Genomic DNA, 11,985 nt, shown 5'->3' with positions numbered 1-11,985 from the left:
CTAATTATAATTTTAAATAATTATATTTGAGTGTGTTAACATGTATAAAATACTGACTTAATCATCGGAGGAACAATACCCAACTCCACCATTTTACGAGTTTTTTTATGTGTAGAGAAGAACAACGGACTGTGAAACCACTCATTTGAAGGAGTTTGAGGACCTTAAACATTCTCACAACTCATGGATAAACCTCATGTTTAATAACTGACATCAACAACAAATAGTGTCTACGATTGGGTAAAAGAGAAAAAATATCAAAACCTACCAAATTTTACAAAAAGCAATTTTCTCTCAAAATGAGAGGAAATCACCAGAAATCTGACACATACCATATTTAATTAAAAACCTACCAAATCTTGTTATTTTCTATAAAGTTATGAGCTATTTTCTTGTTTTGAACCAAACAAGCAAAGTACAAAAAACAAGAAAATTGGTACTTTTTGATTTCTCAAAACTTTTCTTATAATTTTTTTAAGAAATACAAGGAAATCATATTTTTGGTGGAAAACATTTCCAATAATTTCTAGAAATTGAACCAAACACCCCCTAAAGCAATTTGATGGACTAATATCAAAATATAAAGATTTGGGGGACAAAATAGGTATGATTTAATGCACTGATACCTAAAAACCCCAAAGTAAAAAGAATCAAGAGTGGTGTTAGGGGCACACCACCCACCACAACCCCAACCACACAACCGGGCCCCACATGGGATTTTAAATTTTTTAAAATCCCATGTGGGGCCCGGTTTACTGTAGCAATGAGGGGGGTGTGGTTGGGGTTGTGGTGGGCGGTGTGCCTCTAACATTATTTAAGAATCAATGGACAACAATAATACCTGACCTACCTGACTCGATTCCCAAATTGCATACCCATAATCGGTGTGCTCAGCATTGGCGATTGACATCAAGATAGCAGGCATTGAAGTCCACCGATCATCGAAGTCACGAGTCCAGCTTCTTGGTTCGATGAATTCGGCTCCTCCTTCCCCCTGTGCTCCTCTGAGTGGTGAATCATCGCTGGCCGTCGCCGAAGATGAACAGGGTCTGAGATGGGGAGAAGTCGAGAAGAGGAGAGCGAGCGAGGGGAGATGATCGAAGAGCTCCCATTCCCATATGGGATTTCGAGAGAATGGGGGTTAAGCGGAGGGTTTTATCGAATCAGATAGTTTTCTGTTGGCGCCGAGTTACTTTGGGCAGCTTTATTTTGATGCTAGGGTTATTTTGGCGGCTTTATTTTGATGTTGGGGTTATTTTGGTGGCTTTATGCATTTGTCCATGTAAAGGTATAATTACAAGCTCATCTCAGTATAAAATGTCTTATTAAAGAAAATTTTGATACTAGCTTGGCCAAATGTTCTTGAAACTAAGTCAAAACTTCATAGTTGTTGTGAGAGTTAAATGTTATAATTTTTTACTATAAAATGCCGAAGACCATGTGTACATGTGTGCAAGAGATGGAATCCCAGTAAAATGGGTCATATTTCGTCTTTGCAAACAAGAAAATAAAAAAGAAATAAATAAACTAAGCTCTTAATTCTTTTATGGCATACATACACTTTCCCAATCAAACAACTAAACACTTAGCACAATTAATAGAACAGTAGTACATTCAAAAACACACCCACAGTTAACAACAAACAAACTTTATTTCGGAATCCTACTTCACGAGCTTTAATTATATAACCACCCCTTGCAACAAACATGCTTCCCTTCAAAGTGCAAACACAGAGAAGAGGAGGGATAATGAAACTAGAAGAACAAAGAACAAATTCAAACCTCCATTCTCACTTCCAAATTCCCGGGTGACTCTCAAGAAATCGAATTCCTCCACCTCCTCGGCCCCTTCCTCTCCCCTCCTCCTCCCGCCAAAACCTGCTGCTCCCCGGTCTCATGCCCCTCCGTTCCCGCCATTTTCGTCAACTTACTCAGCTTCTTCCATCCGCTACTCCAAGCTGAGGAGCTCTGCTTATTATTAACACTCTTGGACGAAGAAGAAGAAGAAGACATCTTTTCGAACTGCCTCTGCAAATTATCCATATCATTCTGAAGTTCCAAATACTTAGCCTTCATACTTTCCAGTTCAAACTTAAGAGTGTTGATGTCTTTCTTGGCAGTTGCCCAGCCATCTTGAAAGGACTGAGGAGTTCCTTCGAGGAGCTGCTTTCGGGTGGAGACAATGGGCTGGTAGAGGTGGTCGACGCCGCCTGGTTCTTTGAGGGAGGAGTTGGCGATGGCGTTGCTGATCTTGACTTGTTCGGAGAAGAGGACCTGGACTACGATTCTGAGGGGGAGGCGCTCGTTCTGGGCTGCGTGCATGCAGGCGTCGATGGAGAGTTTCTGGCAGTCCATAACGCGGCACAGGCGCTTGCGCTCGTGCTCTGTCAGTGTTGGGTGTGCCTGTTGATCAATGGTTCAAAAGTTAATAGGGGGTAAATGGAGAATGTGTGATACAGGTGCTGATACAGACCTCCTGCAGCATCTCAGCATCGTTCCTTCGAACTTACTGTCCCTCTAGTTTTATGTTTGGAGGAAGATTCTATAAGCTGAATTCTTTTGCTCTTTTACCCTCAGGGGGTTTGTTTGTAAAAAGGGTGAATTGCAGACAGACCTTTGTACGACTATCAAGTTGAAGTTACTACCCATAAGTTCTGTAATAATAGATTTTTGACCTATCTGCAACAATAGATTTTCACTTAAGGGGTTTATCTGCAATAATAGAACTTGTTAAAGGGATCTATCTGTCGGTAATAGGACTACATAGATAGATAGATAGTTCAATTTGGCCATAGGACAGGTCTATCCACTGCAATTAACCCTTGTCAGAAAGCAATTTCTCTCTCTCTCTCTCTCTCTCTCTCTCTAAAAGAGTCAAGAAATTCCACTTAGGGGTCTATCGCTAAAATAAATCTCGAGTGTAAGTTCAAAACTCCGACACAAACAAAAGTGGGTCCATTTCAGTGTAAGAATCCAAGGCTGCGCTATTTGTACGAACGTCAATTTTATGAGAGACTCAATATACAATAATTTGTCAGTTTCAAACCCAATACAAATCTTGAAAATCATTCTCTCCCCAAAACCTCCAACATAAACTAAGCTTTGAGAACAAGTTTATTCATACTCAACACAATTCATTAAAATATCAGATGGTATACACATTTATCTACCAAAATTGGAACTTTGTAATGAAATATATAACAAGTATAGAAGTTCGAAAATTAGTACCTTGAGATAAGAATCCACAGCTCGATACAGCCCATCATCACAACTCCTAGCAGACTCCGGTAAAGCCTCAGCCAAAACCTGAAACTTTGTAAGCGAAAGATTTCTATCTCTGGAAACCTCAGTTAGATAACTATCCAACAACCTCGCAACTCTAATTTTTGCATTTACCCCTCCTCTCTCATACTTACTAGTATTGTCCCCAAAAGCATCTCTCCCTGGACTCGAACACTCGGTATGTTCTTGCACTAAGAAATGCTCCACAATTCTCTGAACCATATCAACATCATGCAAAGTCTCGCTCTTATTGTAACTGGGAATCAATAAATCACTTAAACTCGCTTGTTCTAATTGCATCCCTACTCTTTTCTCCAGTTCGGTCACCAATGCGGGTGCAACATTCAACATATTTGCTAGCTTCAATAATCTCAGTAAAAAGCTACATGGTACACAATCCTTTTGAGGGGGGATTATACTAATCAAGCTCTCGATCACCATTCTCTGCTCTCTAACTTGAGAACTCGTTAGCTCGTCCTTGTTTAGACTACCGCTAACAATCAAATGCAGCCCAGGTTGGTTACAATTCTCCTCTGCATTTGGGTTTATGATCTCTTTACCCAAACCCGGCAGCCATTTCGACGCATAGTGTACAATCGAAGCTCCAATTAGATCGAAACGCATTCCCTTCACTTTAATCGCAGTAACAACTCTAACGAAGTGATCGATCCTGAGCAACGAAACATCTTCGAACCACCAGTCAGGGGGGGCTAACGTGTTGCGACTTGGGCTCGATTCCTTCGACCCGTTGCTGCTCCATTTCGGGCTATCGGATCGACCCGTGTAAGCCCAACGGATCGATCTCAGGTTAGCACAAGCCTTCCATGCTATAGACTCACTACACCTCCTCACAATTTGGAGGTTTTCAGCCCAAGGGGAGAGGTTTTCGCAACTTTTTAGCACCACAATTGAGTCACGCCAACTAGAGAGGACTACGTAACTGAGAAAAGCCTCTGTTTTGAATATGAGGTTGCCTTCTTCTAAGTCTTCAGTCATTTCTAAGTACTCGGCGGCGCACCGGAGGCCGGAGATGTTCGATGAGGTTAAGTCAACCGCGATGCCGTAGCAGAATTTTGCGGCGAGCTCAAACGAATCGGGCCCGCCAGGGAGTTCGTCGAGCTCGACCAGGCTCGGGTCCGATGACGACTCATATACTATTCTGTTCAATTTCCCACTTCTAGCAAGTAGAGGGTACTACAATATAAAACATAAAATTGAGACACTATAACTAGTAAAAAATAAAAAAAAAAAAGAAAGCAAGCTAAAAAATATGCGGAAGTAGATAACTAACCCTGTGGAGATGCGAATATGGAGTCTCCAACTTTAACTAGCAAATCACTTGGATATCACTGATGTGACATACCTAAATTCAATTATCACGAATTATGCTTGAGCAAATAATGAAAGTTTTAGGGTTGAAGAGCGGTTGGGGTGAGAAATCTCTAAGATATACCAGCATTGTCCTCTGCGCTCAAAGCCATCAGTCTTCATGGCGTCTTGGCTGTCGAGGTCGAAGGAGCCCCGAGGGTAGCGCTTGGTCTCAGATTCCCACATTTTGGGATCGAGAAGAGATTGTAGAGTCGGAATCGTGGGAGCTAGGACTTGGAAAAGGTAGCGAGAGGATGTTCGATCGAGTGCTGTAGATTTTGTGTTAGATACTGTAATGATGAACGCTGAGATGCCTGGCGCTCATGTTGTCTGTTTTATAATCGCTTATGGCAGCTACTCTCAAGAGATATTTAGGATAAATTTTTTTTTTTAAGATCGAGGGAGTTTTCCAGGATTTGTAAAGTTAAGAAGGGGTTTTGTGCAAAAATCCTCAAATTTCAGGGAGTTTCTAATGCCTAACCTAGAAAGCACACGTACTACGCAAGTCTTCGTCGTAACTTGGAACTAATGTGACGAAAAACTTCATCATGAACTAGGATTTTTCTTCCCCAAATCATGATTAATCCTAGTTTGACAAATAACTTAATTGGGAGCCAATCAATTTTCAATTTTGTTCCACCAAATTGTTTTTGCCAATAAAAAGGCTAGAATTATTCTGTTAGAATACAAAATTATAACCAATAATCTTCACCATAACTTCAGAATTTTGATGCAATTGCAGGATATATTAACATGGTAATAGAGCACCTACGTGTGAATCTCATTGGCTATAAATTTTTAAGAAGATATATAAAAAAATTGATACCGCTTGGTGAGTCCAAATTTCCTACTAAAAGAGGCCTCAATCTATGGGAGCACCGGTAAGTTATGAGATTATGACACTCAACCTTCACTATAAAATTCAGAATTTTATAAACATTGCAAGGGTAATTCATGTAACACGGCAAAAGTGGTTGCGATGCTAGTGGCGAGGAGAGTAATGCTTAACCGTCAAAGACTCAAAAGTCCTTTTGACATATTCCAACCTCCTTGTGTAGGACTAGTCTATATGGATTATGCTAGTTCTTGATTAGTGATCCAATTGCCAAATAAACCCATATAAAGGACTCTCAATCTGAATAAACATATTACAATATCTATACTACTCTACAATAAACATTGTGAGGATAGACAAAAGTGAAGGAATGAGTAATTATTCATTCAATTTATCAAAGAATAGAGGGTAATTTTTGTAAAGGATGATGACAATTTGGTCAGTTGTCAATATGTTATTGTTGTGGGTTTCTATCGCTTCTTCCCTCCTTCCCCTTCGGTCATTTATCAATATGTTAGTGATGTGGGTTTCCATCTCTTTCTCCCTCATTCACCTTCTCTAGAAGGTCCCATTACTTCTAAATTCCAAATCCTCCTTCTCTATTTTAAGTTTAAATTTTATCTCTCTTGATATAGGTTACTTCAAATACTCAAATCCATATTGTTTTAGGAGTTCCTTTTTTTAGCTTGGTTTGTTTTGATCAAAAGTCCTACTTACATTAGACTTTACACAACCAATCATATTAAAGGTTTATTCCTACTTGAACTCTTGTTGGGTTTTAGAACATGTGGACTTATATTCCTATTAGAACTCTTATTCCTTAGACAGCAAGGAGCTGGGACCTTCAAGGCTATACAAGAATAAGTCTTTCAAGTCAATTAGAAGTATCAATCTTCATATATATATATATATATATATAGTTTCTTCATCTCCTTCTCAAATTTAAAATTTCATACATGATATTTTTTAAGATTATATAATTTAAAAAAATCAAAATGCAACAAAATGTAAGCTAGGTAGTGGCAGATCGTAAATGATGATCAGTAAACTATTATACGAACTTTAAGCTCAATTTCATTCCTCTTACTAAAATGAAGGATACATTAATAAATTTTCAGATGCATAAAAGGTATACATACTTTTTTAATGAAGTCTTATTATTTTGATCACATGCGTTATGCTTATGCATTTTTACTAGAAATACTATAAATATATATTAAATAATTATAATATAATTACCATGCACATGACTCAGAATTATTTAGATAGAAGCAGGGCCGGCCCTGGGGTAAGCCCACCAAGCCCCGGGCCGGGGCTGGGGCAACCCAGAGCTAGAGGGGCAACCAAAGGGGGAGGAGTCGAAGGAGGGATGATGGGTATGGGCATGTCGGTAGTGATGATGGTGGTGGTGGTGATGATGATGGTGGGTATGATGGTGATGATGGGGATGATGAGGAGGAGGAGGATGAAGAGGGGAAGAGCTCGGTTAGGAGGTTTGTGAGTTGGGTATTTGGGATGAACAATTAGAAAATTAGATTAAAAAAGTAAAGGTTAGTTCTTTATTTTGCTGCTTGTTTTTTTTAATCCTCTCCTGCTTTGTATGATATTTTTTTCCCTCTGGGAAATTTTCTGGGCAAGTGTAGACTTTTTTTGGTTCATGTAAACAAGGAAAAGAAAACGAGTAAATGGAACCAAAAAAAGGTTTAAAAATTTCTATGTATTTTAGTTTGATTTTGTGTAGCTATTTGTCTTTGTAGTTCTTAGACTTATTTCTATTTGTTCTTCTTGTAAGTTTTCTCTTTTTTCTCCCTTCTAGCTTAAATTGATTATACTTATTATTATTATTTTAAAGATATATCCAACAAATGTTCATTGCTATTCACAAGAAAAATGCAACTTTCAGGAAAAAGGATAATCTTTTTTGGCTTTTTAGCAAAATGGTCTCTTTTCGTTTCTTTTAGCCGAAGGATATAAGTTGAAGAAAAGGGTCGATTTTATTTTTCTGAAATCATCCACTAGTTGTTGGTAATCTTCTAGGATTTATTTTGTGCTGGTAATTTTCTTTTCAGTATGAGCACTGATAACTTATGTAGTACTTAAAAAATAGATATTTTCTTGTAATGAAAAGAGAAATTATGAATTGATGAAGCTCAATATATATCCAGTAATACAAGAGTAATACAATTCTTAAAGTAAACTTATTATTTTCTTTCAGTGTAACTTTTGAGACTTTCAATCCCAAATTTCAAAAAGAGATGCATTGTTAAATTATTATTATGGTCATTAGTGCCAAAGTAATTAGTTTGTAGACTCGTGGGGCAACTCAAGGGGGAGGAGTTGAAGGAGGGGAGGTCGTCGTGGAGTGAAGGTCATCGTGGGGCAACTCAGGGCCGACCCAAGGCCGGGCTGGGGCTAGGGCAACCCAAACCTCAGGACCGGCCCTGGATAGAAGTTTAATGCTACTTGCGCTTGCATTTGAACGAGCCGATGTTCTAGTAAAACTATAATATATAATTTTCATGATTCACCATAATTTATGATTTTGATGTAACCCTTTTAACAGAAAAGTAAGAAGGAAGGAAACAGACAAAAGATGACACTGTTACACAGGGATTGAGATTTGAGGGAATGTGGATGGAGCTGTGGTTAGTGCATTGATCAGCAGGAAAAATATCACATGGGGTGTTTGGACTTATCTGAAACCCTCTGATTCGCCATCATCTTCCCTTGATTCCTACAGGCTGTTGATTATGGGCTTCCCATAATCCCCCCAATGATTACTCTGCACAATTTTTTCACTTTGTTGTTCTCATTTTAACAGGAAAAAGGTGTGAGATTTTTGTAGCCATTTTCATTTGTTTGTTCCTTTTTGATGATTATGCACAGGGTTCTAATACATCATAAAGATCCTATCAATGAACCAGAACTTTGACATTATAATGGAGATTCCGAATTGCAATGTATAGTCTAGTATTAATAATTAAAATTAATAAATACAAAAATTCTTAAAAACCTGCTACTACATTAAAATTTTGAAGTTGTAAAAATAGGAATACTTCCGCATTGACGCATGAGGATAAAAAGAACCGAAAATTGTTTCATCTTGAATACGCTATTATTCCACCAACTTTATACATTTAAATACCCTAAGTGATATATGTTGGGATTGTGTCTTTGATTCTTTGTATAACTTCATGAGAATTAGATAGGGTTGGAGATCTATCATGATTAGGAGATTTAGTCTCATCATGATTAGGAATTTGAATCCTATTCTAGTTAGGAAGTTAGGCTACAGATAAAGTTTTGGTTTCCCTATATATATTCTTGTATTGTTGAAGGAAAAACTAAGCAGATGAGAGAGAGCCAATATTCTTGTAATTTAGGGTTAGCAGAGGACGTAACCCGATTCAAGAATATTGTGCGAGAGGCGAGAGTTTCATAGTCTTTGTCTGTGCAAAAGATTACATCATTGGGAGAGAGTTTCGCAGTCTTTGTCCGTTCAAAATATTGTAAGGAGAGGGCTTTGGAGATAATATGAGAGTTGTATGTATGTGAGATTGAGAGATGAGAGTTGAGTGGTTCCTCTTGTAGTTCTCCCTGATACGTAGTGGATTTCTTGTATTGTTGCTCGTGCATGTAGGTCAAAGTTGGTTGACTGAACCACATAAATCTCGGTGTTATTTCTTCTTGATTGTGGTTATTTTATGTGAACACGTGTGAAAGGATAATGGCCAGCAGGACACGTGGGGGCTACAAAGTTGAGCAAACAACAGCTACATGAAGAATTCATGTGAAGTGCGTGAAAGGAAGAGTTGCGTGGGGACCACAAAGCGCGTGAGTAGAGAGGAAACCGCGTGGGAGGGTGCCGAATCCATTGGACAAAAGAAGAGGCTCGGATTTTGTATCACTTTACCCGCTAGGCTATAAATAGGAACGCCTAGGGTTTTGTGCGTTGGGAGCAAGTACCAGGGGAGGAGAAATTTTGTGCGGCTGTGCAAGGAAGGATTCTCTCTTTGGCTGGCGGCTACGAAGATCAAAGTGCAAGCAAGAGACTGATTTGTGCGACTGCAGAGAGCAGGTACGAAGGCAGAGAGCTTGGCTTGGAGGCGTGTGCAAGCAGCAAAGGTGCAGAAACAGAGGGTTCTCAAGCGGCTTTTGAGAGAGATTAGAGAGTTAGTTTGAGGGTTTATTTTGTGAGATTGTAAACCTATTTGTATTCTTTTCCTCTCTAATAGTAGATCTCCCCCTCCTTGCCCCGTGGACGTAGGCAGTTTGCCGAACCACGTAAAATTAGTTGTTTGAGTTTGTGGCCATTGTAATAGCTTTTAGGATCCCTCGACAGGTCAGTCCTAGAACTGATGAGAGGAAGAGCCGATATCTCACTTGGTTGAGATATCCGCTTCAGATTCTTGTCTCCTTGGTGAGACGGGAATTCTTATCGATCTTTCTCTCTTATTGTGCACCAGAAACTCTGCCGAAATTTCCGCTGCGCACAACAAGTGGTATCAGAGCCCAGATTCCAGATCTAGGGTTTGGAGGAGTAGATCAATTTGGAGGCCCGTTTAGGACTTCGTTGGTGATAAAGGTGGAATCTTTTTGGTAAAGACTCTATCTTTTCAATTTTGGATCTATTTTTCGTTCGTTGTTGCTTAGGTTGTCGGGGAAAGAAGGTGCTTCGGGTGTCGAGGGTGGTGCTTCTGGCGCGAAGACCATTCAGAGTTTGAATATCCACTCTATGAAGATAGATGTGGAGAAATTTAATGGCACAAACAACTTTGGATTATGGAGATGCGAGGTTTTGGATGCGCTGAACGCGCAGAATTTGGAGGATACATTGGAGTTAGATGGCAAGCCAGATGAGATTGAAGAGAAGGTTTGGAAAAAGATGAATCGAACGGCGTGTGGTGTGATTAGGTCTTGTTTGACTCAAGATCTAAAATATGATGTGATGAATGAGACTTCTGCGAAGAAGATTTGGGAGATTCTCGAAAGCAAGTATTTGACCAAGAGTGTGGAAAATCGCTTGCATTTGAAGAGGAGACTTTATCGTTTCCAGTTGAAGAAGGGAACCTCCATTAGAGATCACATGAACCACTACACAAAGCTTCTTGCGGATTTGGCGAATGTGGATGTCAAGATTGAAGATGAGGACAAGGCGTTGCTGTTGTTGAGTTCCTTGCCCGACGAGGAATATGAGACCTTCGTTCTTACTCTGATTAATGGGAAGGCATCACTTTCGTATAGTGAGGTCACTGCTGCACTTGTGAATTATCAGCTTCGAAAGAAGGATAAGGAGGCTTCGGTTGAGCCGGTAGCGGAGGCGTTGGTCGCAAGAGGGAAGGGTCCAAACCGAAAGAATTGGAAGTCACAGTCTAGAATTGGAAAAGATCAGTGTGCTTGGTGCAAGGAGACTGGTCATTGGAAGAAAGACTGCCCAAAGCTCGACGAATGGATGAAGAATAAGCAGAAGGGAAAAGGGAAGCAACCATCATCAGAAGCAAACATCGTATCGGATGGTAATAATTCTGACTCTTCTATTTATTCGCTTTCTATCAGTCCTACAGATAGCTATTCGGAGGAATCTGAATGGATGTTGGATAGTGGTGCGACCTATCATGTGTGCCCTAGAAGGGAATGGTTCTCCAGTTTTGAGAAGCTGGTGGATAGTGGTGTGGTGTACATGGCTGATAACCGTGCATGCCAGATCCTTGGGATAGGAAGAATTCGCATAAAGATGTTTGACGGGACTGTTAGAGAGTTAAACGATGTGAGATATGTTCCTTCTTTGAGGAAGAACTTGATCTCGATTGGAGCTTTGGTTGGAGAGGGTCTGAAGGTTCGTGTTGAGGACATGGTTCTCGAGATTGCGAGAGACTCTCGTATTTTGATGAAGGGCGTCAGGAGAAATAACCTGTATTACTTGACTGGAGGTATAGTGGCAGGTGGAGAGCTGACGACTTCTGTTGATTCGACTAGACTGCGGCATTTGGGGCTTGGCCATTCCAGTATTGATTCCTCGCATAGATTGAAAGAGGGTGCAAAGACCTGCAGTTTGAAGTCCAGTGAACATGTTGATGTGAGCAAGAAGACCGAGGTGAAGTGTGGCACCTCTATTCACCGTGCTAAGGGTCGTTCTGGAGGAGTTCACGTGGATGTTTGGGGGCCTTCCAAGGGGACATCATTGGGAGGTAATAGGCGTTTGGTTTCCTTTGTTGGTGGCTGTTCTAGGCGTGTTTGGGTTGCAACCAAATCCCCTTTGGAGAAAGTCCTAGTAGTTTCCAACAGATTGAAGAAGTGTGTAATAGACAGAAAGGTGAAGGTACTCCATTCTGGTGGGAGGTACAAGATGGACCTATTTCTGTATTAGAGCCGAGCTCACGGTATTTCGAGACACTTCGTTGGAAAGAAAATCTTGGGGCAACTAGATAGGGTGACAAATTTGGAAGACCGTGCCTTGCTGGAGGAGGATCAGTGTTTGTGGTCGAGCAATGGTTTGCAGAA

General features: G+C 40.1%; 1 protein-coding gene across 1 annotated transcript; it reads right to left on the bottom strand.

Annotated features, from left to right (window-relative positions):
* On the bottom strand, window positions 1,507-4,975 carry LOC109825132 (root phototropism protein 3-like). Its single transcript, XM_020391867.1, is given in 5 exon segments — window positions 1,507-2,402; window positions 3,228-4,475; window positions 4,573-4,584; window positions 4,586-4,629; window positions 4,721-4,975. Coding segments are annotated over 5 exon segments (2,007 nt in total). The 5' UTR covers window positions 4,836-4,975; the 3' UTR covers window positions 1,507-1,814.

The sequence above is a fragment of the Asparagus officinalis genome, chromosome 10 (assembly GCF_001876935.1).
Source record: "Asparagus officinalis chromosome 10, Aspof.V1, whole genome shotgun sequence".
Lineage (NCBI taxonomy): Eukaryota > Viridiplantae > Streptophyta > Magnoliopsida > Asparagales > Asparagaceae > Asparagus > Asparagus officinalis.
Note: the sequence above shows the minus strand (reverse complement) of the source record. Positions and strands in the feature narration are given on the sequence as shown.